This window comes from Delphinapterus leucas, chromosome 6 (assembly GCF_059928025.1).
Source record: "Delphinapterus leucas isolate spDelLeu-1000000601 "Yukka" chromosome 6, BTC_Dleu_Yukka2, whole genome shotgun sequence".
NCBI lineage: Eukaryota > Metazoa > Chordata > Mammalia > Artiodactyla > Monodontidae > Delphinapterus > Delphinapterus leucas.
Genome location: NC_143134.1, coordinates 92,280,196 through 92,306,890, shown reverse-complemented (window position 1 = coordinate 92,306,890; position 26,695 = coordinate 92,280,196). Strand labels below are relative to the sequence as shown.

The 26,695-nt window shown below is 50.8% G+C and overlaps 1 protein-coding gene and 1 long non-coding RNA gene across 2 annotated transcripts in view; one reads left to right on the top strand and one right to left on the bottom strand.

The window, feature by feature from the left end:
• COL15A1 (collagen type XV alpha 1 chain) overlaps positions 1 to 26,695 on the bottom strand; it is a 103,765-nt gene that overhangs the window by 22,712 nt on the left and 54,358 nt on the right. The window contains exons 12-26 of the mRNA XM_089912542.1: positions 23,993 to 24,043; positions 22,732 to 22,818; positions 21,438 to 21,563; positions 20,499 to 20,561; positions 13,387 to 13,422; positions 12,829 to 12,969; positions 12,579 to 12,647; positions 11,723 to 11,758; positions 11,533 to 11,616; positions 10,177 to 10,242; positions 7,707 to 7,742; positions 5,776 to 5,838; positions 3,313 to 3,381; positions 3,170 to 3,205; positions 69 to 122 (exon numbers count right to left, since the gene is read on the bottom strand). Of these exons, the coding sequence (XP_089768668.1) occupies positions 69 to 122; positions 3,170 to 3,205; positions 3,313 to 3,381; positions 5,776 to 5,838; positions 7,707 to 7,742; positions 10,177 to 10,242; positions 11,533 to 11,616; positions 11,723 to 11,758; positions 12,579 to 12,647; positions 12,829 to 12,969; positions 13,387 to 13,422; positions 20,499 to 20,561; positions 21,438 to 21,563; positions 22,732 to 22,818; positions 23,993 to 24,043 (1,017 nt within the window). The remainder of the gene's footprint in view (positions 1 to 68; positions 123 to 3,169; positions 3,206 to 3,312; positions 3,382 to 5,775; positions 5,839 to 7,706; positions 7,743 to 10,176; positions 10,243 to 11,532; positions 11,617 to 11,722; positions 11,759 to 12,578; positions 12,648 to 12,828; positions 12,970 to 13,386; positions 13,423 to 20,498; positions 20,562 to 21,437; positions 21,564 to 22,731; positions 22,819 to 23,992; positions 24,044 to 26,695) is intronic.
• On the top strand, positions 18,947 to 20,989 carry LOC115803825 (uncharacterized). Its single transcript, XR_004024613.2, has 2 exons — positions 18,947 to 19,648; positions 20,519 to 20,989. It is a non-coding gene; the product is annotated as an uncharacterized LOC115803825 (long non-coding RNA).

Here is a 26,695-nt window from a genome sequence, read left to right as displayed (position 1 = left end):
ACTGCCCGCAGGCCAGCCTGGCCCGCACGTCCTCCCTCGTACGCAATATGAGAAACCCCAACACCTACGGGTTGTCCAGGGAGGCCAAATTCTCCTTTGTGTCCTGGTGGTCCTTTGGGCCCCTGGAGGCAAAGTAAATACCAGATTAGAAAGAGAAAAATACTGTATGATGTCACTTATATGTGGAATCTAAAAAAGCCAAAGTTGTAAAAACAGAGTAAGATGGTGGTTACCAGGGGTAGGAGGGTGGGGGAATAGGAGAGGTGAGGTTTAAGGTACAAACTTGCAACTAGTAGACAGCTAGGTCCTGGAGATCTAATGCACGGTATAGTGAATATGGACAGCAACGCTGTATTAATATTATAATCCTCAAACTGCTAAGAGTCTAGATCTTATTTATTCCAACCACAAAAAAGAAATGATAATTATGTGACATGAGAGAGCTGCTATCTCCACAACAGCAATCATATTACAATATATAAATGTATCAAATCAACATGTACACCTTAAATGTACACAATGCTGTATGTAAAATATATTTCAATTAAAAAGGAAAGAACAGAAACTCAAGGGCTAGGGAGATGAGGGGCATCCAGCCTACCTTTGTGGGTATTGGTGACAATGAACCACTAATAGGAGGATGGAGGGCAAGGAGAAGTTATGAAATGTCCACCTGCTTGGCTCCTTGTCCCCTGGCCTCTCTGTCCTCAGCTGGACCCACTTGCTCAATCCCTCCTGCAGGGCTCTACCCCAGTCCAGACGCTGGACCCAACCCTCTCAGCCAGTCAGAGCTAACAAAGAAGCAAGAGGTCAGTAGCTCCTGGCCTTAGCTCCCAGGTAGCTGTGTGCTGGGCCAGCTCAGAACGTGGATCTTTGCCTTAGGTCTTATGTCCCAGGGTTCTCCATGTCCCCCGTTGGAATAATGCAGTCCTGCTTCACTCCTCATGTCAGCCAAGCCCAATAACCTTCTTCAGGATTTGGTTCCTACCTTGCTCTCACCTGTCCCTAAGGACCAGAATCTCAGCCTGGCTCCCCAGTTCTCCAGATGAGCCCCTGCCCATGGACCGCATTCCAGTGCTTGCTTCCTGTGTCCCCATGCTCCCAGAACCACTGCCCTGTTCCAACCTCCTGCCGGAACCCTCATGCCTTCCAGTGTCTAGGATGCATACAATGTACCGCCTCTTCCCAGAACAAGCTCTACTTCCAGTTGACACCTTTCCTGTTTTGTAACTGGGTCTGTCCTGTCTCCCAGGGGAATGACTGGTTTAAGCCTGGGGCCTATCAAGCCCCTTCTTCCTGCTCTCTATATAAGTCTGTATTCAGACTTACCCTGAAGAATGGCAAATAGACTGTGTTGAGACAGGCTCTGTATGTAAAGTACCCAGACCAGGTTACTCTCAGGAAAAGAAAAGCAAGGAGTTAACAGGCCACAGGCCACGTGGCGGTACGTTCTAGCGCAGGGCTTCTCAAACGTCACTGTGCGCAAGTCACCTGGATCTCATCAAAATGCAGATCCAGCAGATCCGGGGCGGGGCGTAAGGCTCTGCTGTTCCAACGAGCTCCCAGGTGATGCTGATGATGCTGGTCCACGGGCCACACTTTGAGTAACAAGGCTCTAGTGTTGTAAGCTATACTCGTCATGAGGGCCATGGACAGCCCATGTGACACCTTATGCAAATTACAAGAAGGTGCCCCCTTACTGTCTGTGCTTGGCAAGCTATGCACAGCTGGGCTTCAGTGGCAATAACTACCCTGGCCATCTGCAACAGCTTGCCGGCCACCATTGCTAACAATTAGTATTTCCCACCATACTGGGTATTAGTAAGTGTTACCCAGTGGTTAACACAAGACTCTCCCAGTCTGCCTTAGCCTGCAGCTAGGGCCAAGGACACCTCTCCAGGGCATCCATTCTGCCTGACTTAAGGGACCAAAGGCTTTAGAAGGTCCTTTGAAGGATGCACCTTGGAGGTTATGGGCCATTCATCAAGGACACGTGCCTGTTAGAGAAATGTGAGGTCCTTTCTCCCCAGGCCTGAGATCCAGCTTCAAACAAACCCCGCATTCAAACGCCAATGTGCAGTTTTCCAGCTCAAAATGTTTCAGAAGAATGAAGGTGTCAGCTGGAGGCAGTGAGGTGTGCTGGGAAAAACCTGGACACAGAGTTTGACAGGCTGGGTTCAAATCCCTGCTGTGTCACTAACAAGCTGTACGGCAGTGGGCTAGTTACTTAACCTCTTTAACCTCGGTTTCCCGGTCTATAAAATGGGGGTTCTGACATTAGCCTCTTAGGGTGGTGAAAATGAAATGAGATGATCTGTGTTGAAGCATCACTGTCTGACCCATGGTGGATGTTCTATGAGTTTTCTTTGTTCTTTGGAAAGAAATATACGAGGGGCAAGTTTAGGGTTCATCTGGAGAGAACTGGTAGCTTAAAAATTGTTCAGCAGCCCCCCAAAATTATAGATTCCTGGAGCAGTAAGGCAAGAAGGACCCTATCATGTCATCTAGTACTCATTCAATACCTCACTTATAGATGGGAAGACAAAAGCCCAGAGAGAGAAGAGGACTTGTTTGAGGTCATACAGCAAATGGGCAGCAGACCCAAGACCAGAAGCCAAAAGGCCCAGGTTCCCTGGGTAATGACAATCTTTAGCTGGCAAGACCCATACAACTGTGGGTCTCACCACCATCCGTTTCCCCTCTCCTTCTGGACACACAGCCAAACCACATTTCTGAGACCTATCCCCACCCCCACTCCCACCCCCGCCTCCTGCATCAGAGGTCTGGCCAGAAGTGGAGTTCATCATCTTCCATGGTCTCTTCCCCTCCCCAACCTCAGCCTATCAGCTGGAAGATGCCATTGTGGCCCTGAATCCACCAGAAGGCAGAGTCACAGGATGCAAGCATCCTGGGTCCCCGAGTCACTGCTTGGAGGGGAGATGCCCAACTGGGAACCACCACAGTGGACTCTGCATAAGTGAGAACTAAGCTGCTATCATGCTGAACCACTGAGATTTTATTTCATTGCAGTTAGCCTACCCTTGACACAGATACATTTTGCCACAACCTTTTTATTTTCACAGCTGGGACAACTCAATCTAGTTGAGCCAAAGTACGATAAATGCTTCAAACCCCAGTCTAGATGCAGGGGCGAGACGCTCTGGCTTACCATCGGTCCCGGGGCTCCACGCTCTCCAGGTTCACCCTAAAACAGGGAGACACGGACTTGTCACTCAGATGCACACGGTTTGCGACAGAAGCAAAGATAGGATGTAGAAGATGTGTGCCTTCAGGATCTGGTGACATAGTTACCTTTCGGGTCCTCAGCCTTTCCAGAGGAATATCCCCCGTCAGGATGGCGCCCGGCTCTCCCTTCTCACCCTGCAATTCAGAGAACCTTTTGATGCAGCCGGGCCTCCGCCTCACCGCCTTATCCAGAGGCTCATCGCCATGATTCCTCTGGCCTTCACGCTGCCTCTCCAGCCCCACTGCCCGACAATGACCTCTTGCTAGAATACTGCATAGCCTCCTAAGTCATTAAATGTTCTCTGGACTGTTCGCTCCATGTACCATCAGTTGCTGTCTGAAAGCACAGGTTGGGGTCCTGCAAGCCCCTCTGGGGCTCCCGCTGCTTCCAGATCAGCATCTCCACTCTCAACCCTCCAGGAATCAGTCCCAACAAGGTCCATCCCACCTCTGGCTGTGTGGCTTCCCCCTGAGAACCTCTGGCTCCTAATATATTTGGTGGCTTTCTTTCCTAACAACTCGGCTTGAGGTCTGTTCCCACCTAGAATCCTTAGTCTTGTTAAAACATCTAAAATTGGGAAAGTGATGACAGCATGAACAGTGGAGGCCTCTCCAACACAGGGGCCCTGAGTCTCCATGTGGAACTTCACCTCCAAACTCCAGGCTCCTGTGCAAATGCTCACTTGATCAGGCAAAGTTATCTCAGTTGCTAGGAAATAGGGGAGATGGGTAGATAGGTGGCAGGGACACAGGATCCTGCCCCCAATCCTGTGCTCAGCAGGGCCATCTGCTATCCCAGGAGGCTTCCAAGAAGATATATGTCCAGAGAAAAGGCCGGGGAGAGGAACCATTCAAGGCTCTGGCTCCGAACTTCAATGCTAGCCTCTGGGGAACTGGGCTGGACCACACGAAAGTCTCCCTTCAACAGGGCTGGAAGCAGCCAAGGCAGTGGTGCCACAGCAAGCCAAGCAGCCTCTCCTCTCCGTCCCCCAAGCCCACACCAGATATTTGGATCTTACCACTTCGCTGGTGAGGAAAAGCAGTCCTGAGCACGCCAGCAGCAAGAAGAAGCAAGCACAAAAGCATTAGAGGCAGAGCGAGAGAAAGCGCGTTGGCTGCGAGGATCAGAGCAGACCTGCCTGGGCGCTCTTCCCAGTTTTCAAAGTGGCAGGGGATTAGGGGAGAGATGGCACGTAGGTCCCACTAGATTCACCCGACCTCGCCACATAGAAAACAGAGCATTTAAAGCAAGAGCCAATCCTGCTTGACCAGGCCTCCTCCCAAGCCAGAACTGCCCTGACCCCACGCCATCTCTGTAGGCCCGTGGCAGCAAAAGGCATCCCAAGACATGGTCCCATGTAACGCTAAACTCAGACCCAGCACACTGAACCCTCCACCTCCTGGAACTGTGGCCCAACAGACACTGGAGACTCTCTCCCCCTCCATGGAGCTAGTGGAAAACGGTGAGGGGAGGAAGGAAAGAGAGTAGCCTAATGCTCCCTCCTCTTAGAGACACACACACCCTCCTTGACTCCCCAAGGCAGGCTCAGGGCTGCTCCCACTGGCTTTATACAGACCCCTGTTACAGCAATGACCATGCACTCTGCTGGCTGTCTGCATGTCTGTTCCTCACATCTTATTTCTCTATCCCTAGTGCCTAGTATAGGAAGCTGGCTGGCACACCTTAGGGAATGGATGTAATCTGGATGAGTATATAAATGGATGGATGAATAAATGAATCCAATCCAGAATAACTGCAATCCATTTATGGACGTCACTCTCCCCTTATCTATAAAAACCAACTGGGAAATTAATTCTAAGAGGCAAATGTGGAAGGGTACAAAGGTCATTTCAATGCCCTTGGAATTTTCAGGAAGTGCTCTGCATGCTAAATATTCCACAACTTCTGCACCAAGACTGCCATCCAAGTGCGGAATGCCCCCGCTTACACTAATAATAGTTTAATAAAATAATGACTTCTAAATATTAGCATCATTGTATTCATTACTTATACATCTTTTCATCCAACATATGTTTTAAGTGCCATTTGTGTACCAGGCGCAGTGCTAAGTACTGGAGCTACAGAAAAGAAAGTGGATGTGCCTGCCCTCGGGGAGTGCACACTCTAATGCAGGTGCCCGGGGGCACTTAGACAAAGCACAGCGTTCAAGGGAGCGTTGGGTTGAGTTCTCTTTCCAAACTATGATGAAAATCTGCTTCTCCACCCACCCCACCTTCACCCTGGAAGAACCTTGAGATCATGAAAGTTAACAGCCGGGGAGTGACTGCTACTAGATACAGTGTTTCTTTGGGCATGATAAGAATGTTCTAGAATTAGGTAGTGGTGATGGCTGCACAACCCTGTGAATATACTAAAAGTCACTGAATTTCACAATTGAAAGGGGTGAATTTTATGGTGTGTGAGTTCTATCTCAAATTTTTAAAAAGTTAACAGCTACTTTCAGCCCGTTCGAAATATTAACCAAGTTCTAGAGCACAATCCCACCCAGATAGCTGGGCCCTTCTTACCTGTTCTCCTTTTAGTCCTGGAAATCCAGGCACACCAGTGTCACCTTTTGGTCCTCTGGGTCCCTAGAAGGAATCATTGGAGGGTATTCAGTGGTTTGTTAAGATGAAAATGCTTTCACTAAACAAAGTTGTTGTTCCAAAAAGTAAAAGAACACAGAGTGCCAGTGGAAGTCACAATTAGTCACGATGTTTTCCTGATATTAAGTGGTCTAGAAATTGTGGTCTGGTGGAAAGAAGACAGCGCTGAGTGTTAGGTGGCCTGGAGGCCCCACTCCTCTTTGAACTGTGGTTTCCTCCAATGGGCACCATTGAAACTGCCTGCTGCCTCTGCTCACCCATGGGTCCTCGCGGCCGTCCTGCAGCCCACCTCCCCATCATTCACCCTCCATGAATCCTGCCCCTTCTCTGGCTCCCCACTACCTACGGGATGGGATCCAAACATCCTAGCCTGACACCCAAACTGATCCCAGCCGGCCTCAGCGCCTCATCTTCCACTCCTGTCACTCCACCGGGGGCGAGCCTATCCCCTTAGCCTCTCTGCACCCCTCACCCGCCCGCCACCGCCATTCCCTCTGCAGAACCAAAATTCTGCACACCCGGTCAGAGGTGACCTCGTCTCAACTCCAACATACACTTAATATCTGTGACAATGACTCACACTGCCAGACGTCTGCCCCTAAAAAAGAGGTTCAACACTTTATTGCAATTTACCTTTTCACAAGTCCCTACCTTCTGGGTTAACGCAGTGGCCTTCAAATATTTGTTATTATTTTTTAGCAGTGAAACTCTTTTCATTCTCCTTTTTCAAGTAAAGTCAAACAAAAGCCCAATGTATAAAATACATCAAATGGAGCCTCAGCAGTGGCCTGGATCCTGCCTACTTGGTCCCCTCCTTACTCCTGAAGTGGTCCCAAAGGCTCTTCTGGGGAGCCTAGGGCTCCCTCGGGAACAGAGAACCAGTCATTTAGAGAAAAATGTGTCTGGAACATGCTCTGGCTTTGGAGCAGCCAAGGTGGGGCTGGAGCTCAAGCTCACAGTTATGGCCTCTTCTCTTCCTAATTAAGAGGTCTTCTCCATGGTTGCCACCCTCTCCTGTTTTTTAATGTCTAGTTCCCATGTATTTTTAGTGTCAACATAGCACATGCTCCTTTTAAAAAATGTAGAAGTTCAGAAAAGTATAAAAAAAAGAAAAAGAGATCATTATAATTCTACCATCAACAACAAATTTCTATTACATTTTTTGATAAATTTCCTTCATTTATCCTGGAAGCAGTGCATGTCACCATTGGCATTAGGCCTTTCAGAGCTGCAATGTATGGAGAAATCGTGCAGATTTCACTCTGGAGCCTTGGGCTTCAGTGCAGGCTGAAACTTTTAAGCTGATCACTTTCTACACAGAAATGCATTTTCACCTTCCATGGTGGAAGCCCCATAGCGTGGTGCACACAGGCTATTAATTTTGGACTTCCAGGCTATGATTCCCCTCTCTCCATCCTCCATCGCCACCATCCTCTCTCTCCAGGGATTTTATCTACTCGGACTCTATCTATTTGAAATGCTTGATTCATCCACTCATTTATAGGAAGCCAACCACCGACTCCAGCTCTGGCTCTGGCTGCCCTGGGCTAGAAAGAGATGAACAAGACCTGACCCCCTGCAAGCTGGTCACAGTACAGTTCAGGAAAAAACGATAAGGGTACAAATAACTGTTATTCAACGCAGAAAAGAACGACAGCAGAGGTGAAAATAAAGCCCTATGGGATTCAAAGGAGGGAAGGATCACTCCAGATGGGGGCAACGAGGAAAGGCTACATGAACAGGATGGCGCTAGAGGTCAGTTGTGCAGATGGAGAGGAACAGCATTCCAGGTGGAAGGAACAGAATGCACACAGCCTCGGGGCACAAAGGAAGATGGCTACTGTGCTACTCACTTGAAATCCTGGCAGCCCAGGCATGCCCTCAGGGCCCTGTGACACAGACAGACAAAGCAGGCAGGTTAGGAGCAGCATTGCCAGGCCAGCAGGAACCTGTACCTCAGGGGCCCACTCCCTCCAGCACCTTCCAAAGGTCCAAGCGTGTTCCCACACAGTGGGGCTCAGGATCCATTTTGCAGAGGATGCCAAGGCCCGGGAGGGGAAGGAACCGTGCAGTCACACACTAGTTAGCACAGAGCCAGGAGCTGCTCAGGAGTCTGGAGCCTCTGCTCCCCAGAGCTAGGACTCTCGGCACTTTAAGTCCCACCCTCCTCTTCCGTGAAATCACTCAGCGTCAGAAACCTCTGGGGCAATGAATGCAGTGCTCAACCTCCACAAATATTCTCAGAAAACAAGTTCCTAAACTCTGAGGAGTGGGCCCAAAGGGTGTGCTGGGGTATTTGGGGGTGGAAGTGGGGGCAGTTGGTGAGACTCAGTTCTTTTCCCTCAGTAAGAGGCAGAATTTTAAAGGACCAGCCATTTTAAAGTCTCCAGGAAACAGAAAATTTGTGGTTCACTCCACATGGGGCCAGGACTCTTTTTCCTCCAAGCCCAGATACCCACATACCTATTAAAGACTTAGAGTTTGGCAGAATATATATATACAGAGAGATATAACTGAACGGCAACAACTTTCTCAATATACTGTACAGTCGTCCCCTTGGTATCCGAGGGGTATTGGTTTCAGGATCCCCTGTGGATACCAAAATCCACAGATGCTCAAGGCCCTTATATAAAATGGTGTAGTGTTGGCATATAACCTACATACATACTCCATATACCCATACACTTTAAATCATCTCTAGATTACTTATAACACCTAATACAATGTAAATGCTATGTAAATAGCTGTAAAACCAATGTAAAAGCTATGTAAATAATTGCTAGCATGCAGCAAATTCAAGTTTTGCTTTTTGAAGCTTTCTGGAATTTTTTTTTTCAGCACTTTTTATCCAAGGTTGGTTGAATCTGAGGATGCAGAAGTAACAAAGGACTAACATATATGTGTGTGTGTGTGTGTGTGTGTGTGTATACATATAATATACTATATACATATATCTATATGATGTACATATAGTAGAGTGGAAAAGTATAAAGGTACAGCTGGGAGGGAACTGCCTCTGAGTAGGAAAATCTTAATCTTCCCCTTCAGGGCCTGGATTTGCCAAAGAGGAGGTCAGGGATTGGGACAGGAGGAGGATTCTCAGGTGGGGAAAAGAGAGAAGGGGTGGGGGCAGACAAGGCCCAAGGACTCTTAGAACAGAGATGTTGATTCTTAGATCTTAGGCTGTCTGTGTTTTGCTTTAGAATTAAGCCACCTAACACTCTAAACCCCCAATAGTTTGGGAAAAACTTCTGTGAAATGACTTGCTTGTTTGCTGTAGGGTTTGCTCACTGGGGTGTTTTGGATGATTTTAGTAGAAATCAAGGAAAGGGAGACCCACTGGCTGTAGTATAGAAGAGACAGTGAAGTGAGCCACCAACAGAGGCCACTCAGCAGGAGATACTGGCTCTAAAGGAATTGTGCCGGTATTTGCAGAAGCCTTGGGGAGAGCGCTGAATTCTCTCTAGGATGTGGATGGCAGAGGCTCAGGCCAACCTCACTGGGGGCTGCAGGGCGGGTGGCCCCGGCAGACATCTGGACTGCGCAGCTGTGGAAGTATAAGCCTCAATCTCTGTGTCGGCTTCCACAGAGTGCCCCAGTTTGCAAAGCAGTTTCGCATCCATCACCTCTTATAAGCTGCCCCAAAGGCTGGTGAGGTGTTATCAGAGAGATGATGAGAGTCTCAGAGCATTATGTAGAGGAGATGGGGCTGGAACCCAAGGCTCCTAAGGCCAGAGCTCTTTCCTCTCTCCCCAGCTGTCACCAGCAGATATGGAAGATGCAGTGTGGATTCATTGCATAGACTGCAGGAGGAAGCTTCCTTCCTCTTAGGTCCTGTTGTGTCATGGACAGACTCTGTGGACTTGCAGAAATAATGTAGCTTCTTTGTGTGTTCCTGATCTCTAAATGGGGCCAGAAAGACTGAAGCCAGTCACATTCCCTCCTCATGCGCCAGTTTCCCCATCAGCACAAGGCTAGGTCTCTCTAGGCTCCTCCCATTCTGGGAAATGAGATCATGTAAATAAAAGCATGCCCAAAGCACTGCTCAGACATCTATCAATTTGTTACTTATGATTCTCTGATTTCCATTACACATATTTCTGATGCAAGGGACTGGAAGCTTCCACTGCATTGGACAAAACTCCCTGCACAAATTAATGTGACAGCAACTTCTCAGAAATGCAAAGCTCTCTTTCTATTCACTACTTCAAGACACTCTAGCTCTACGCTTCAGGAGCTCAAAGGATTCCAAACCAACCCAACTTAGTTTCTGCTGGGGTGTCTGGGTAGGACCCTCACTCTAGGGCAGCTGTGGATACACACCGGAGGCCCGATGAGTTCAGGAATGTCTGAGAGATTCATGAATCCATGGGTGATGTTGATCAAAGGCTGAAAAGAGAAAAATCAGACAAAGAGACAGAGGGTGGCACGTGTCCCACCTTGCTCCTGGCAGTGAGGCTTTCACTGAAGTCACCCCGCATGGCAGACACAAGCAGACACTGACAACACCCACCCACTACCAACACACCCATCCCTCCCACTTACAACACAGCCCTGAGCCGCCTTATCACTTTCCTCTTCGATTAATCTTAAAATTGCACCATACATAAATGCCTTTTTTCTTTTATAATTTTAAATATATATATTTAAATATTATATTTATATGTTATATAATTATAAATTAATATTAATACCCACAGAAAACAGTGTTGTTGGGTGTGTGTGTGTGTGTTTGTCCATGTGGTTATTTTATATAAATGGCATCAGGCTGTAGGTATTATTCTTCAACTTGCTTTTTTCACTCAATCATACAGCATGGAGGTCTTTCTATATGGAAGTTTTCAGTATGAACATTTTTAGTTTTAACAGATTGCCAAAGAGCTGTCTAAAGGGGCCGTACAACTTACACTTCCAACAAAGTACGTGAGATTATCTATTTCACTACACCCTTACCTATACTTGATATTTTTTAATCATACTTTAAAAAAAAACTCTAGTCATTCTTTTTTCCACTTATTTGGGACTTTTTGTCTTTCTGTCATGTCCCAGTATGACATTATTTCTCTTGGAAGGGCAAGAGTTTTTCACAAACGTGATGTTCTAATATTCAGTGGCTGTGATCGTGTCCCAGCCCACATCCCAGTCTTCTCTCCAAATTTCCATCGCTCTCCACCCACCCCCATGCCCATCAGCTCCCTGTGCCTTGGACACATCCATGTTTTTCTCTTCTGTGCTTCGGCTCAGAGTGTCTTGACCACCTGAGTTCTGGAAGTCCTGTCCTCCATACTTACCTGGTAAATCCTTCTTAGCTTTCAAGTCCCTGCTCAAGGAGACTTCTTCCAGAAAGTCTTCCTTGATTTCTCATAACCTAAACCATCTTTCCTCCCTCATTCCCCCACTTATGTTCCTTGCCTCTTGGTTACAGCTCTGTTACACTCAGTCTCCTGACTGCAGATGCTGCCAACCAGAAGAGAGGGTTCTGGACACACTATGTGTGACAATAGTGGTACCAGGGTAGGAACAGACAGGTGGGCCATGCTGGCAGGTAGGAACTCCAACACCAGATGCCAGCTACGTGCCCCCTGCATAAAGAGCAGCCCTGAAGGCCCTGAAGTTGTGGACAACCTTCCCTCCCCTTTAGCAAAAGCAGCCATGCTGGTGATACCTGGTGATACTCACACTAGATAAGATCTCGATGCGCCCTGGTAGCCCCCTGGGCCCAGGGGGTCCCACAATGCTGGCTCCATCCATCCCTCTTTCACCCTGGATATAGTAGTGAGAGTGGAAAAAAAATTCACTGTATGTGGATAATGCTCCTAGAACCAGGCTGAAAATTTCTCTCACCCCCACTTCAGATCTGTGATCTCACCTTGGGTCCCTGGTCTCCTTTTTCTCCTTTGGGACCCTGGCAAAACACACAAACAAATATTCTTTGGGTTTTTTTCTATTCACTTTGCCCACGCTCCATCTATCCTCCCATCTTGCCATCTCTCCCTAAGCTCTTACAAGGATTTTGTCCCAGATAATGGGAGCAAAAGATGAGGGGCAAATTCCCCTTACAGAGTCAGAAGGAAGGAATATCTCACAGACAGTAAGAGGACCAGAGGCCCTCTCCCAGCACGGGGTGAGTGTCCTTTTGACCCTGAACCCAGAGCACTCTGCATCTGGGGTGTGGGGGAGGTCTTCCTATTCAATCATGGAGGGGGCTGTGCTGCTCCCCTTTGCGAGGCTCAGCTCCTCCTGCACTGGTGCGCTCAGCTCTGGGTACCACTTGGATCTCAAATATAATGAGATCCTGGGGATTGGTCCTCTTGAGAGCAGGTATCATAGAAGAAGATGGGCAACACCTCCCTGGGGGGTAGATGTAGTGGGGAAGGGTACTTGTTAGGAGCAAGGGATTCTGAAACGGGGCAAAGTGTGAGTCTTGAATGGGAGGCAGGAAGGAGGCAATGAAGCAGAGATGCTTGATGGTAAGGGACTGCAGAGAGAGAGAAGGATAATTTTCAAGTTTTCCCACATGATGTTTTGTGCAAAACCTCTGTGCTACTCCTCAAAGAAACAAGCTATAAAGAGCACCTGGTATCCCCACCACACAGCTGGAAGCTGGAGGCGCAGAGAGGGTAAATTAGTGAAAGTAGCAGAGCCAGGATGGCACCCCACAGCTTCTCCACTCCAGTGTGACAGCATAACAATCCTCAAAATGAAGGTGTAAAAAGTCAACCTACACTTGAAGCCGTTGGTCCAGAGATTCTGGGCTCATGCAACAGCCTGATGCTCCCAGAGCCTTCAGTATCCTAGGGAAGGAAGAAGAATGAGAATTTCAGTACTGATTCCCGAGCACCTCCCTGTGCCAGGTGTGATGCTGGGAGCTGGGGCTCAGTGGGGAATCAGCACCACCTTGGCGTTCAGTTAGCTGGCCTTTCCAGTAGTCCTTAGCGCACGTTGTTCTTTAACCACAGAAAGGAGGAAACGTACCTCAAATCCAAGTCCCATTGTACATCCAGGGCCTCGGGGCCCAGGGGGTCCAGGGGGCCCTGGGGGTCCCATGACCCCAGGAGCGCCAACTTGTCCATTTTTCCCTGGGGGTCCTGGTAAGCCTCTGTTGCCGGGATCACCCTGTAAGGAAGGGGACAGGCTGATTATCTAGCCTTGGAGTCACTCATGGAAGGAACAACATCCGCAACCGAGTCAGAAAATTGTTCTTTGAACTTAATTAGATCGTTGGATTCTCTGATCAGCGCTACTTGATTGTACAGAAACAGCCATCTTGCCAATTGACATTTCTCTTGGAGATAAGCTAATGGTGCTCATTGAATGAATTAGGGTGGAGTGGGTGAGAGAGGAGAAAACCTGGTGGGTTATTCACTCTGCTCCAGCTGTTCTGCCTTTCCCAAGCAGTTCCTTCCAGATGTTTCTCTCTGATCCATGACATTAATATATTCAATACTCTAGCCCAACAGTTCAATTATACTAAACTCAGAGAGAGGGGAGGAAGGAGGAGAAAGATTTTTCTTCTTCATTTTCATTTTTTACCTTTTCACCAAATGAGCCATTACGTCCTCTTGCTCCCTGAAAAAAAAAAATCGGGGCCAATTAATATATATTTCATTAGATATGTTTAAAAGAAAACGCAGGATTTCAGACTCTTAAGTAACAGGACATTAAAATGGGACTCTTCCTGCTCAGTTCTGACTGATGTCTCAAACCTGAGCCCATTACAGTAGTTGTGAGTTTGCTTAAGCAGGTCATGCTGAAAGCTTGTGAAACCCATCTTCCAACTATTATCTCATCACCTACTTCAAGAGTGAAAAGGAGAAGTTGAAGATTAACCAGGAAGAGATTGTAGAGGAAGAATTCCCTTGGAGAGCTGTCAGTGTACTGGGTGGGCCCGATTCCCCTCCTCGAAGCCAAGGGAAGGGACTTCAAGAATTTGATACGTATTCCCTAGGCTTCTGGGGATATGTGGATGATGGCTGGTTCTCTTCTGGAAAAATCTAAAGACCAAAATCTGGCTGGAATAGCCCCAGAATGGGGGTGGGGGGGTCCCTAAAGCAGGTTGCGTGTCCACCGCCAATGGGGGACACAGTACAGGTTTCCTGGGGGGTTAGATGTGGATCCCAAGGAAAGGAGCCAGCTGCGAGCTCAGATAGAGGGGAGGACCAATGGGGGCTGATGGTCAGGAGTGGTCAGCCACAGGAGACACTGCACTACATCAGAGGGCTGCAGTCGGGGGCTCCCCGCTAGAGAACCTCCAAGGAAACCACAGAAGCACCCGCAAGAGAAGAAGCCAGCAATTGCACGGCCACACAGAAGGCCCTGACACCATGATACACCCGCCATCTAAGGCTGTGCCTTCTCCCAAACCCCTCTTTCCCTGGGCCAGATTCCCCTTCCTATATCAAATCCATAGCAATGACAGAGTGGATAGTTCCAAAATAGTCATGCTCAAAAATAAGATGGCAAGTGATACTGAATCTGAAACAGTGAGGAATGGCAAAGAGGAAACATGGGAAGCTGAAGCCAGAGGCTCCAGCGGTGGAGAGGAACCACAGGTAGAAAAATAGCAGGCAAGGGAGGAGTGGAAGCCAGGAGCAGGGTGTGGGTCTGACAGGGAGATGGGTTGAAATTCTGGAGCTAGATAGCCATGGAGCCCTGCCCATCTCCCCTCACCTCCCACTTCCACTCCTGCTACAAGGATAATAAGAGTTGTTTACTGGAGCAAAGGGATAGGGCAGAGCCCCAGGTGGCTAGTGGACCCTGGGAGGTCCAGGGGTACCCCAAACACCTAAGATCAGCTGTTGAGGTGCCCTGCCTGATGGCACATCCTACTCTTCCCGTCACCTTCCTGAAACCTGCAGAAGTAGCTACCACCCAACTCCCTAGTAATTTGTACAGAGGCGGGAAACAGACTAAAGAGGGATTCCAATTTCTAAAGCAAACACACAAACAAGAAACACTACACATTTGAGGAGAGGCAACACTCCGAAAGAGAAACGACAACATCAACCATGGAAGGTTTCCTGAGGAAACAGCTAAGAACACGATCCAATCAGGAGTCTAAGTAAATACTATATATTCTCAGGGAGAAAAGGGAGGATATTACAGCCAAGAAACAAGGACAAACTATTATGAAATAAGAACAGTGGTTATAGTAAAGAATCAGGGCTTCTCTGGTGGCACAGTTGTTAGGAGTCCGCCTGCCAATGCAGGGGACCCAGGTTCGAGCCCTGGTCCGGGAAGATCCCACATGCTGTGGAGCAGTTAAGCCTGTGCGCCACAACTACTGAGCCTGCGCTCTAGAGCCCGTGCGCCTAGGGCCTGTATTCCACAACAAGAGAAGCCACCGCAATGATAAGCCCGTGCACCACAATGAAGAGTAGCACCTGCTCAGCGCAGCTAGAGAAAGCCCGCATGCAGCAACAAAGACCCAACACAGCCAAAAATAAATAAATAAATAAATTTTGTAAAAAAGAAAAAATCAATTAGAGACCTTAGAGACAAAAATATATAACTGCTGAGAGAAAGTACTCTACAGAAGGGTTGAATAACAGAAGAGACACACCTGAAGAGAGAATCACAGAAAGAATCCCGTTACTCTATGGGATGGTGGGAGGAGAGGGGTACTTGCAGAAGGAAGCAAGGCTGGCTGGCTAGACTCTGTCACTTCCCTGCCTGCTGGCCTGACATGGGAAAAATTAAGTGTGACCTTTTATCCCGGGCAGAAACAGAAAGAATGGGGTTCCAGTTTTGTTGCCCAATCTGCAGGCTACAGTTTCTTTGTCTGCTTTTCTTGGGTGTGACCAGCCACACCATCTTCTGCTGCTTGACGCAACCTGTCCTTGAAGGAAGTACCAACCTTATGCATTTTCCAAGTAACAAGTCAAATCACAGTCAGGGATATTGTGAAATAGAAGTTAACTTAGTCCCATCTCTTGACTTTTGGACTCTATCCTCTGAAAACATTATTATTGTGTTGCCAGTTGACCCCGTTCAAGAAAAAGATGTTCATAAGGTAAAAAACTGTACTTTTTCAATTGCCTTCCTGACTCTTTTCAAACCAAAAGTACACCTTGTAGCAGTTTCAAAGGAAGTTCTAGAAGATATGTGGGACCTTGATTTATCTTTCTCAGAAACAGATGATTTTATCCAGCTTGTACATATAAAGGCAGGAAATGAGTCCCCTGTCACTGAAGGTGTGTAAGCTGAGCAGAGATTGTAGAGGAGCATCAAGGATCAAATGTATCATTGGATCTTATGTGGTGTTACATCCCTGAGATTATTCATTTTCTTTAGCAATTTTTGTTATTTCACATTCAGACTATTCTCCTTGGTTTACTTTTGGGGGGAGCGTGGGGGTGGGGGGTAAATGTCATGTGCGAGGCTTTCCTCCAGCTCTCCAGATGAAAATTTCAAAGTCCTTCTAGAGTCTACTTTTCCTTGACCAGAAAACATCATATACACACAGGGCAACAAATTAGGCCTCAGAGCAAATTCCAGGAAGAAAAATGTGATTTATCTGCCACAATTAGTCTGGGCAAGCCTGCTGCTCTGTGCACAACCGAGCGTCTGAGCAGCTGCAGAATGCGCCTGTGAGGGTGTTTGTGTGCGGATGTGGGCATGGGCGTGGGTATTTTTAAGTCCGAGACCAGCCAGGGAGGGGTGTGTGGGAGGGGTGTGCCTGGGAGGGGTGTGTGGGGAGGGGGTGTGTGTGGGAGGGATGTGGGGAGGGGTGTGCGTGGGAAGGGTATGTGGGAAGGGCTGTGTGGGGAGGGGGGTGTGTGGGGAGGGGGGTGTAGGGGAGGGGTGTGTGGGAGGGGTGTGTGGGGAGGGGTGAGTGGGGAGGGGGTATGTGGGGAAGGGGGTGTAGGGGAGGGGTGTGTGGGGAGGGGTATGTGTGGGAGGGGTGTGGGGGAGAAGGGTATGTGGGGAAGGGTGTGTGGGGAGGGGGGTGTGTGGGGAGGGGGCTGTGTGGGGAGGGGTGTGTGGGGAGGGGTATGGGGGAGGGGTGTGGGGGGAAGGGTGTGTGTGGGAGGGGTGTGTGGGAGGGTGTGTGTGGGGAGGGGTGTGTGGGGAGGGGTGTGTGTGGGAGGGGTGTGTGCGGAGGGGGTTGTGGGGGGAGGGGTGTGTGGGGAGGGGTGTGTGCGGAGGGGTGTGTGTGGGGAGGGGGTGTGTGTGGGGAGAGGTGTGTGGGGAGGGGTGTATTGGGGGGGCGTGTGGGGAGGGGTGTGTGTGGGAGGGGTGTGTGGGGAGGGGGGTGTGTGGGGAGGGCTGTGTGGGGAGGGGTGTGTGTGGGAGGGGTGTGCGGGAGGGGTGTGTGGGGAGGGGTGTGTGTGGGGAGGGGGGTGTGGGAGAGGGGTGTGTGGGAGAGGGGTGTGTGGGGAGGGGTGCGCGGTGAGGGGGTGTGTGTGGGAGGGGTGTGTGTGGGAGAGATGTGTGGGGAGGGGTGTATTGGGAGGGGGTGTGTGGGGAGGGGTGTGTGGGGAGGGGGCTGTGTGGGGAGGGGTGTGTGGGAGGGGTGTGTGGGGAGGGGGTGTGGGGAGGGGTGTGTTGGGAGGGGTGTGTGTGGGAGGTGTGTGTGGGAGAGGTATGTGGGGAGGGGTGTGGGGGGAAGGGTGTGTGTGGGAGGAGTGTGGGGAGGGGTGTGTGGGAAGGGGTGTGTGTGGGAGGGGTGTGGGGAGGGGTGTGTGTGGGAGGGGTGTGTGGGGAGGGGTGTGTGGGGAGGGGTGTGTGTGGGAGGGGTGTGGGGAGGGGTGTGTGTGGGAGGGGTGTGTGGGGAGGGGGGTGTGTGGGGAGGGGGTGTGTGTGGGAGAGGTGTGGGGAGGGGTGTATTGGGGGGCGTGTGGGGAGGGGTGTGTGGGGAGGGGGTGTGTGGGGAGGGGGCTGTGTGGGGAGGGGTGTGTGTGGGAGGGGTGTGTGTGGGGAGGGGTGTGCGGGGAGGGGGTGTGCGGGGAGGGGCATGTGTGGGGAGGGGTGTGTAGGGGAGGGGTGTGCGGGGAGGGGTGTGTGTGGGAGAGGTGTGTGGGGAGGTGTGTGGGGGAGGGGTGTGTGGGGGAGGGGTGTGTGGGGAGGGGTATGGGGGAGGGGTGTGGGGGGAATGGTGTGTGTGGGAGGGGTGTGTGGGAGGGGGGTGTGGGAGGGGGGTGTGCGGGGACGGGTGTGTGTGGGAGAGGTGTGTGGGAGAGGTATGTGGGGAGGGGTGTGTGGGGAGGGGGCTGTGTGGGGAGGGGGCTGCGTGGGGAGGGGTGTGTGGGGAGGGGTGTGGGGGAGGGGTATGGGGGGAGAGGTGTGGGGGGAATGGTGTGTGTGGGAGGGGTGTATGGGAGGGGTGTGTGGGAGGGGGTGTGTGGGAGGGGGTGTGTGGGAGGGGTGTGTGGGGAGGGGTGTGGGGGAGGGGTATGGGGGGAGAGGTGTGGGGGGAATGGTGTGTGTGGGAGGGGTGTGTGGGGAGGGGTGTGTGGGAGGGGGTGTGTGGGAGGGGTGTGTGGGGAGGGGTGTGGGGAGGGGTGTGTGGGGGAGGGGTGTGTGGGAGGGGTGTGTGGGGAGGGGTGTGGGGAGGGGTGTGTGGGGGAGGGGTGTGTGGGGAGGGGGCTGCGTGGGGAGGGGTGTGTGGGGAGGGGTGTGTGTGGGAGGGGTGTGTATGGGGAGGGGTGTGTGAGGAGGGGTTTGTGGGGAGGGGGTGTGGGGAGGGGGCTGCGTGGGGAGGGGTGTGTGGGGGAGGGGTGTGTGGGAGGGGTGTGTGGGGAGGGGTGTGGGGAGGGGTGTGTGGGGGAGGGGTGTGTGTGGGAGGGGTGTGTATGGGGAGGGCTGTGTGTGGGAGGGGTGTGTATGGGGAGGGGTGTGTGAGGAGGGGTTTGTGGGGGGGGGGTGTGGGGAGGGGGCTGCGTGGGGAGGGGTGTGTGGGGGAGGGGTGTGTGGGAGGGGTGTGTGGGGAGGGGTGTGGGGAGGGGTGTGTGGGGGAGGGGTGTGTGTGGGAGGGGTGTGTATGGGGAGGGGTGTGTGAGGAGGGCTGTGTGTGGGAGGGGTGTGTGGGGAGGGGTGCGCGGTGAGGGGGGGTGTGTGGGAGGGGTGTGTGCGGAGGGGGCTGCGTGGGGAGGGGTGTGGGGGAGGGGTGTGTGGGAGGGGTGTGCGGCGGGGTGTGGGGGAGTGTCGGGGGCAGGGAAGCTGGTAAGAAGAACAAGGAAGATGAGAGTAAGTCTTGTGATGTTTCCTGCAAAATTTAATTTCTTATGAAACAGTACGTGTAAAATGAGTTCTATAAAGCTCGAGAATTGTTTCTTCTTTTTCTGAGAAATGAGCTTTTCACGAAAATCGAGTTACTGTTTCAATAAAAATACTCCTGAGAGCTGACGGAAACTGGAAATTCAGTGACAAGGATGGTGTCTAGGGAGTCAGCACTTTCCAAAACTCCGTCCAGGTTGGGTACACAGAAGGCCTCCAGTCCCCACCCCAGAGGGGAGGCCCCTCCCTCCTCTGAACCCCAGTGAAGCTCACGACTACATCTCTAGAAGGAAGCTCACCTTAGCTTTATTGCCCCCATTTGCGGAACATGGGAACACAGCAGGGGCAGGAACCCCGCCCCACAGCACCACGTGGCTTAACCTTAACAGAAGACTACAGGGGCTTACAGAGAAGGGAGAGACTGAGGGCGTGTGAGACTCAGGAATGGAGGGCAAAAAGGGCGCCTGAAGAAGTTTCATTCATGCATCAAACTGCTCACAGGAGCCTGGGCTAGGTTCTAAGGACACACAGACAGTGCTCACACCCTGCTTGTAAGGCTGGGCTTGGGAGCAGACTGGTAAGCCAACAGCTTCAGTGACCCTGGCTGGAGGGGTCCCGCAGAATCAGTACTGTGCTAACGGGAAGCAGAGGAAGGAGGGGTACTTTCTGCTCACAGAGTCCAGGAGAGCTTCCCAGAGGGTATATCTGAACTGGGCTTCTGAGAATGAGGAAAGGGAAAGGACAGGCCAGAGAGGAAACCACAGGCCAGGGCCAGGAGGCTGTGCAAGCCCAGAGCCTTTCAGTCGTGCTGGCTGGCTGGCCTGGAGGCCAGGTGTGTAAGGGAGCGGCGGGAGGTGGAGCTGGAAAGGTAGGCCGGGAAGGGCCTTGAAGGTCTGCACGTAGTGAGGGCTCTGTCCTGCAGGCAACGGGGGGTCTCTGGCGCTTTCTCAGTGGAGAGGGCAGTGCGTGGTGAGAGCCTGCTCTAGGAAGATGGACTAGGCAGGTAGCTGGAGGCTGGATTGTGGGTGGGGAGAAGGGGGCACCAGCGAGGAGCCTGATGCCACACTGCAGGCGAGGAGAGATGAACGTCATGTCAGGGTGGAAAGAGAGGTGGACATCAGATTGGCCAGTCTTGGCAACAGATGGTTCATGGTAGGAAAGGGAGAGGAGGGAGGAGTTAGAGAAGACTCTGCTTTCGAGTCCAGGGGGCTGGGTGGATGGCAGTGCCATTCACGGAAGCTGGGGACATGCAGGAGTGGGCAGGGGAAGACGCTGAGTGCAGGTTTGGGCATAAAGAGCTCCGGGATGGGGAGACATCCAGCAGCGCGGACCAGGATGTGATCAGGCAAGGTCAGGCTTAGACGTCAGAGAGGCAGGCTGGGCCTGGTGATTCCCCTTGTTGGAGCCCGCCCCCCTCTTCTCCATACCTTCTCCCCTTTCATTCCAGGAAGGCCGGAGGCTCCATCAAGTCCAGGCTTTCCCTCAGGGCCCTGAGGAACATCAAGGACAATCAGCCCACAACATCTCTGAGAAGAATCAAATATGAACCCTCTTTGGAAAAGGAGGCCAGGGCTGGGAAGACCAAGTGGGTGAGGCCAGTGGGTCCAAAGCCTTGTGTCAGCCCATAGCAGAACACCTGTCCTGGCCCCAGTTCAGCCTCGGCCGGCTATGCATCTGTGGACGAGGGTCCTTCACTCTCTGGGTTGCATTTTCTCTTCTGTGGGGAGTCGGGGGCAGGGCTGGATGAGGTAGTTTCTGGGGGCCTCCCACCCCAGGCCCAGCACTGGTGCTCTACGATTCCAAGATTCTATGGGAGCCTGCATTTCCTATACTAAGATAAAGCAGCGAAACAATGTGTAGGGTGATGTTTTTCTTGGCTGCTGCTTTTTTTAAAAAATAAATTTTATTTTTTTATTTATTTTTGGCTGTGCTGGGTCTTCATTGCGCTCGCGGGCTTTCTCTAGTTGCGACAAGCAGGGGCTACTCTTCGCTGCGGTGCACGGGCTTCTCATTGCGGTGGCTTCTCTTGTTGTGGAGCACGGGCTCTAGGTGCGCGGGCTCAGTAGTTGTGGCACACGGGCTTAGCTGCTCTGCTGCATGTGGGATCTTCCCGGACCAGGGCTCGAACCCGTGTCTCCTGCATTGGCAGGCGGATTCTTAACCGCTGAGCCACCAGGGAAGCCTGGCTGCTGCTTCTTATGAGTCTTAGTAATGTTTCAGCCGAGGAGGAATTTGTTTACAAACGCTAACTAGCTCCTCGCTCCCTGTCGTAAGCCTTAGCGCTGGGGTCTGCAGTCTGTACCCCCTCCCTGGCTAAAGGAAGCCCCATAGGCACGGGGCGGGGGGCAATGGCTTCGGCAGCTTACCGGGGGACCAGGTTCACCAGCAGGCCCATCTTCTCCAGGGGATCCAGGGGGTCCCATGAAAACATCAGTTCCTGGTTTTCCTGGAATCCCAGGTAAGCCAGGTGGGCCTGGGGGACCTGGAGGACCCTAAAAATAGACACCTTGTTAAGAAACAGTGCAGGAGGGGACAAATATATATGTTCCATTCACTCCATTTCTGAAAACAACTCTACAAGTAGAGACTGGTATTCCTACTTAGAAGATGGGGAAACCGAGGCTTAGTGACATGTTGTGACTTGCCCAAGAGCTCACACACACAGCTAATTAGGAGAAGAGCTGGGATGTGAATCCAGGTCTTTTTAAGCGCATTATATCATGTTTTCTCCCTAGATGTATGTACATAATAAAAATATAATGTGTTGGAATTCTCAGAGTTGCTCTAATTTAGTTTTCTGATTACCTGAGAGGTTAGTCCAAAACTGCCTATTGTTAACCCTTATTAAAAACATCCCTGCAGTGTACTAGTCTCTTTAGCTTCAGGCTGGGTTGGCTGATGCCACCAGCTTGGAAGTCCCAGCTGGGTCCCGCTCCACTCATCCAGTGAGTCCTGAACCCTTCCAGCCCTGTCATGATGAGTGAGCAGAAGGGCAGCCGAGTGGAGCCTTCTAGGTGGGGATTCAGCACAAGGGCTCAGAGGAAGGGATGGAGATGAGGTTGGGGCCCTGGGGACAGAGGCACGAGATGCAGCTGAGAAGAGAGGTGCTCCCGGGGGAAATCTAGAGGGACCAGTGGGGGCCCAGCCTTGGGCAAGAGGCTGGGAGAGCAAGAGGTGCCAAAGAGGCAGAATGAGTGGTCTAGAGAGGTAGGGAGGGGGCCGCCTCAGGGTAGGAAGGATTTTGAGAAGGGTCTGGAAGCCAAAGTGTGAAATGCTATCTAGAGAAGAGGCCAGCAGGTCTCTGTAATGGGTAAGGGGGTGGGGGGCAGAGCCAGGTGGTAGAGGTGAAGGTCATGGGCATACCTGCTGTGAAAGAGCCTGCTGGAGAAGGCTACCGGGGGAAGGAGGCAAGTGGCCAAGTGGGGCTCCTGACTATAAACTAAGGCTCAGACTCACTTAAAACTGATGGAAGACGGAAATGCCGAACATATACAAATATAGAGGGGAAAGTATAGTGAGTCCCAGGAGCCCACCATCAGCGGAAAAAGTTATCAACGGTGGCAATCTGCTTTCATCTGCTATCGGCCCCTGTTGTCCCTCCCTCCTGGATCCTCATGAAGGCTGCCCCCGACACCAGGCTGTTTAACCCTTCACACTTACTCTTAACAGCTCCTCGCTGGGCACTGGGTCACCAGAGCCGACGTCCAAGCCCCAGCCCAGGCTGGAGCCCTCAGCCTCCACTCCCACCTGTACAGAGAAAAAGTTCCCATGGCTTGGTTTCACCTGCTACTCTCCAAGTGACAGCTGTGTCACTGAAAGTTTTCCCATATTCTGTGGCCCTATAACTGCTGCTGCCGACTTTCCTTCTGGCTTTTTCTCCCGGTCCCCTCTACAGCTGCCCTCCTCCCTCTCCCCCTCCCAGCTGTGCGGCCAACACACAGCCAGTCCTCAAACACAGGACACTCTTTCACAGCCTCTTCTGCTGCCTTTCAAATTCCTACTCATCCTTCAAGGCCCAGTTCCATGGTCACCTCCTCCATGGAGCCCTGCCCAACCCCATTTGCAGAGAGAATTCACCTCTCCTACTCTGTGTTCCCACCAGCCACTGCGGGGGTCTGGATTTGGCAGTAGGACCACCTGACTTGAAGCTCAGTTGTCCGTGTGTTGGTCCCACTATGCTAGGACTCCTCCAGGGTCGGCCCAATCCTGAGATACCTCTGGGTGCCCAGTGTCCAGCATGAGATCTGACACTGAGAAGGCACTCACTATGTACTTGTTGAATACCATCAAATTCCTCCAAAGAACAAAAGGAAACTTCCAAAACACCTTTCTGGTACTCAGTTCCTGAAGATGGGAACCAGGCAAGGCCTAATTCAATCATCGAATAAGGAAGAGCTGGGTTAGGGGTTAGAGCTGAGTTTAGGAAGGTTGTGGCAGTGTGGGCATGTAGGTGGGAGAAGGGGGGTGATGACATAAAGGTAAGGACACAGGAGGCTGTTGCCAGCATCCAAGGGATGAGGAGGTGCTGCACAGCTAGACTTGGGGGCTTCAGGACTGACTGAATTGAGGGGGGGCACTCGAGGATGTTTCCTGGCTTCTCTCTTCATGATCAGGAAGATGGGGTACCATTCCCAGAGCAGGGGAACCCTGGGGGGAGAGCAGGCCTGGGAGCATGGTGACAAGTTCAGTTTGGGATGTGCTTAGTTTGAGGGATCTGGGGGTCTTTCAGGGCACAGGATATAAATGGGATGTAAATAGTTTCTGCTCCTGGACTCTCTGAGAGAGTCCTGCTACAGGAAAGAGAACTGAGCTCTGACTGGAGGGCACTTGGGGGCAGATGGGAAGGATCCGCCTGTGGCTGTTTTGTGCATCCCCATCCCCTGCACACTGTGCATGTGACAACCCCGGGTGGGAATCTCACCGTGGGTCCAGCAGGTCCAAGGGGGTCAGGAAGCCCCTCCCCAGCTTCACCCTAAAGAGAACAAGATGTCAGTGGAACACTGGACACCCCTTCCCACTCCCCTCCTCTCTCCAGAAACTGTGCTTATTTCAAGAGGAGGCTTATGCAGGAGTTCTATATACCTAATTTGTTGAGCGTGTACTATGTGCCAGGTAAAGTTTTCCATGTATTAATTCATTTAATCCTCACCACATCCCAGAGAGAAGGTTCTACAATCCCCATTTTATACATGAATAAACAGAGAGAGGGGTGTGGCAGAGCCAGACATGAATGCCCCTCTCACCCACTGCCTTCGGTGACTCTGAGATTCAAAATGATCCAAAAGATATTCCAGAGTGGGTACTCCCATGACTGTCCCTACTGTGTTATTAAACTGTCTGCTCAGGAATTGGGGCACCCATTTCAATTCATCACAAATTCCTGACACAGGCACTTAGGGTGATCTATCTTCATTACTTATGTGCCACGATGAAATCCTGCATGTTCGTCTCTCTCTTTCAATTTTCTCCCCACACCTCTCTCCCTCTCTCTCTCTTCTTGGAGCTTTTTAAAAATCTCATTGGATGGGAATTCCCTGGAGGTACAGTGGTTGGGACTCTGTGCTTCCGCTGCCGTGGCCCGGGTTCAATCCCTGGTCGGGGAACTAAGACCCCTGCAAACATGGAGAGGCCAAAAAAGAAAAATTTAAAAAAAATTTTTTAAACATCTCATTGGAAAAGTCAGAAGCCCCCTTGACGGAAAAACCACAATGTATTAGGAACCTACCAACCCTCACAGTTCTACTACTTTAAGGCCACAACTGCCGACATTTAGGGAAGGTATTTCCTTCCAGGGTTTTTGCATGTGTCTATTTTTAAATAGTTAAGACCACAGTAGGACCACCTGACTTGAAGCTCAGTTGTGCGTGTGTTGGTCCCACTAGGCTAGGACTCCTCCAGGGTCAGCCCAGTCAGTATATTGAAATTCATAACCAGCTTTTTTTCCACTTAGCATTATATGGTAAGTATTTTCCTCCATCATTAAATACTCCTAAAAAGTATAATTTTAATAGATGCATAATGTTCCATTATTTGAACATCCTTTAATTCAGTTAACTCCCCTATTGTTGGCTAGTTAAACTGTGTCTAGTTTTTTTCCATTATGGACAATACTGAGATTAACATCCATGTACACAAAGCCTTTTTACACAACAGACTATCTCCTTTAGGATTGATTCCTAGAACAAAAGTGTCTGGGTCAACAATATGCAGCTTTATGGTGTTGATATGTGTTGATCAAGAACTTCTCAGCAGTAGTAAACCACTGACACTGTCACCAGCATAGCTGGTCTCACCAGGCCCTCACCAAGTGCCAGCTTCTGAAAGCACAAAATATAAAGGATCCAAGGACAACTGAACCAGGTTTCCCAATAAATCAATGGCAAAAAGAACAAAGTAGGTGGGAAGCAATCATGGACCAAAAGAGACTTAAGAGACACATCAACCAAACACAAAGTAGACCTTGTTTGGATGCAGATTCAAACTAAGTGCAAAAAGGCATTTTTAAATAACTAGGGTATTAGATAATATGAAGGAACCACTGTCAATTTTGTTAGATAGATAATGACATCCATTATTACCACTGATGGATGACACTGTGGCTAAGGGGAAAAAAAGGTCCCAGGTCAACCTATTAACAATGCACATTAACACGTTTATGAGTTAAATGATACAGTGTTTGGGATTTGCTTTAAAATACCCCAGTCTTCCCCTTCCCTCCACTCCAAAAAGATGGCTGTAGGAGGTGGAACAGATAAAGGACGACTCGCGTAATGTTGCTGAGTGATGTGTATGTGGGGGGGTTATTATACTATTCTAAGTCCTTTTGTGAATTTTTAGAGTTTCCATAATAAAAAGTTTTAGAAAAAGAAAAAGGAAAACTGGCTCTACGTGAAGGTGCCTCGCCAGCCAGTGCTGCTACACCTGATGTGGCATCACCGTGGCGAGATGCAGTCTTGGTGTTTTGTGTGTCCCTTGGGGTGAGAAGCAGAGGAGCAGGGGGGCTGTTTAGCGAGCCCAGGGCCACAGGCATCACAGCCAGCCTGGTGGGTTCCATGTTTGTTGCCCAGTAGAGTCTCCTGGGAGCATGAGCCCCAGCACCAGGGGCTCCTCAACTGGTCTGGCAGTGAACTCGGTCACCTGCAGTGGCCTAAGCTTCCCAGGTGTCTCTAAGATGAAGAAAAGGTTAAAAACCAGAGCTCTCGCTCACCTCCTCTTTTTATAGACAGCAACACCAAGACTCACCACAAGTCAGAACCTCAGCCTCCCGGCTCCCATTCTGGGACCTCTCCACCATACCACACTCTCGGGGATGCTCTAGGGCATGAGCTCTGCAGGCCAGCACGCCTGGGTTCAAATCCCAGCCCTGCTCTTAAGGGTGTGCCACAGCAGGCAGGTTCCTTTACCTAAGTCTCACTCCCCTCACCTGGAAAATGGAGACGATTCTCCTTGTACCAGAGAGTGGTGGTGTGCATAGAATCAGATCAAGTTGGAACCCAGAGTGCTTAATAAATGTCAGTGCAAAAGGCTTATTTCCAGCCCCTTGGACTGTGAGTTCCTTGGGGACAGGGACGAGGTCATACTCATCTCAATCTCCAAGTGTATGGACTGAGGGCCCTGAGTTGCT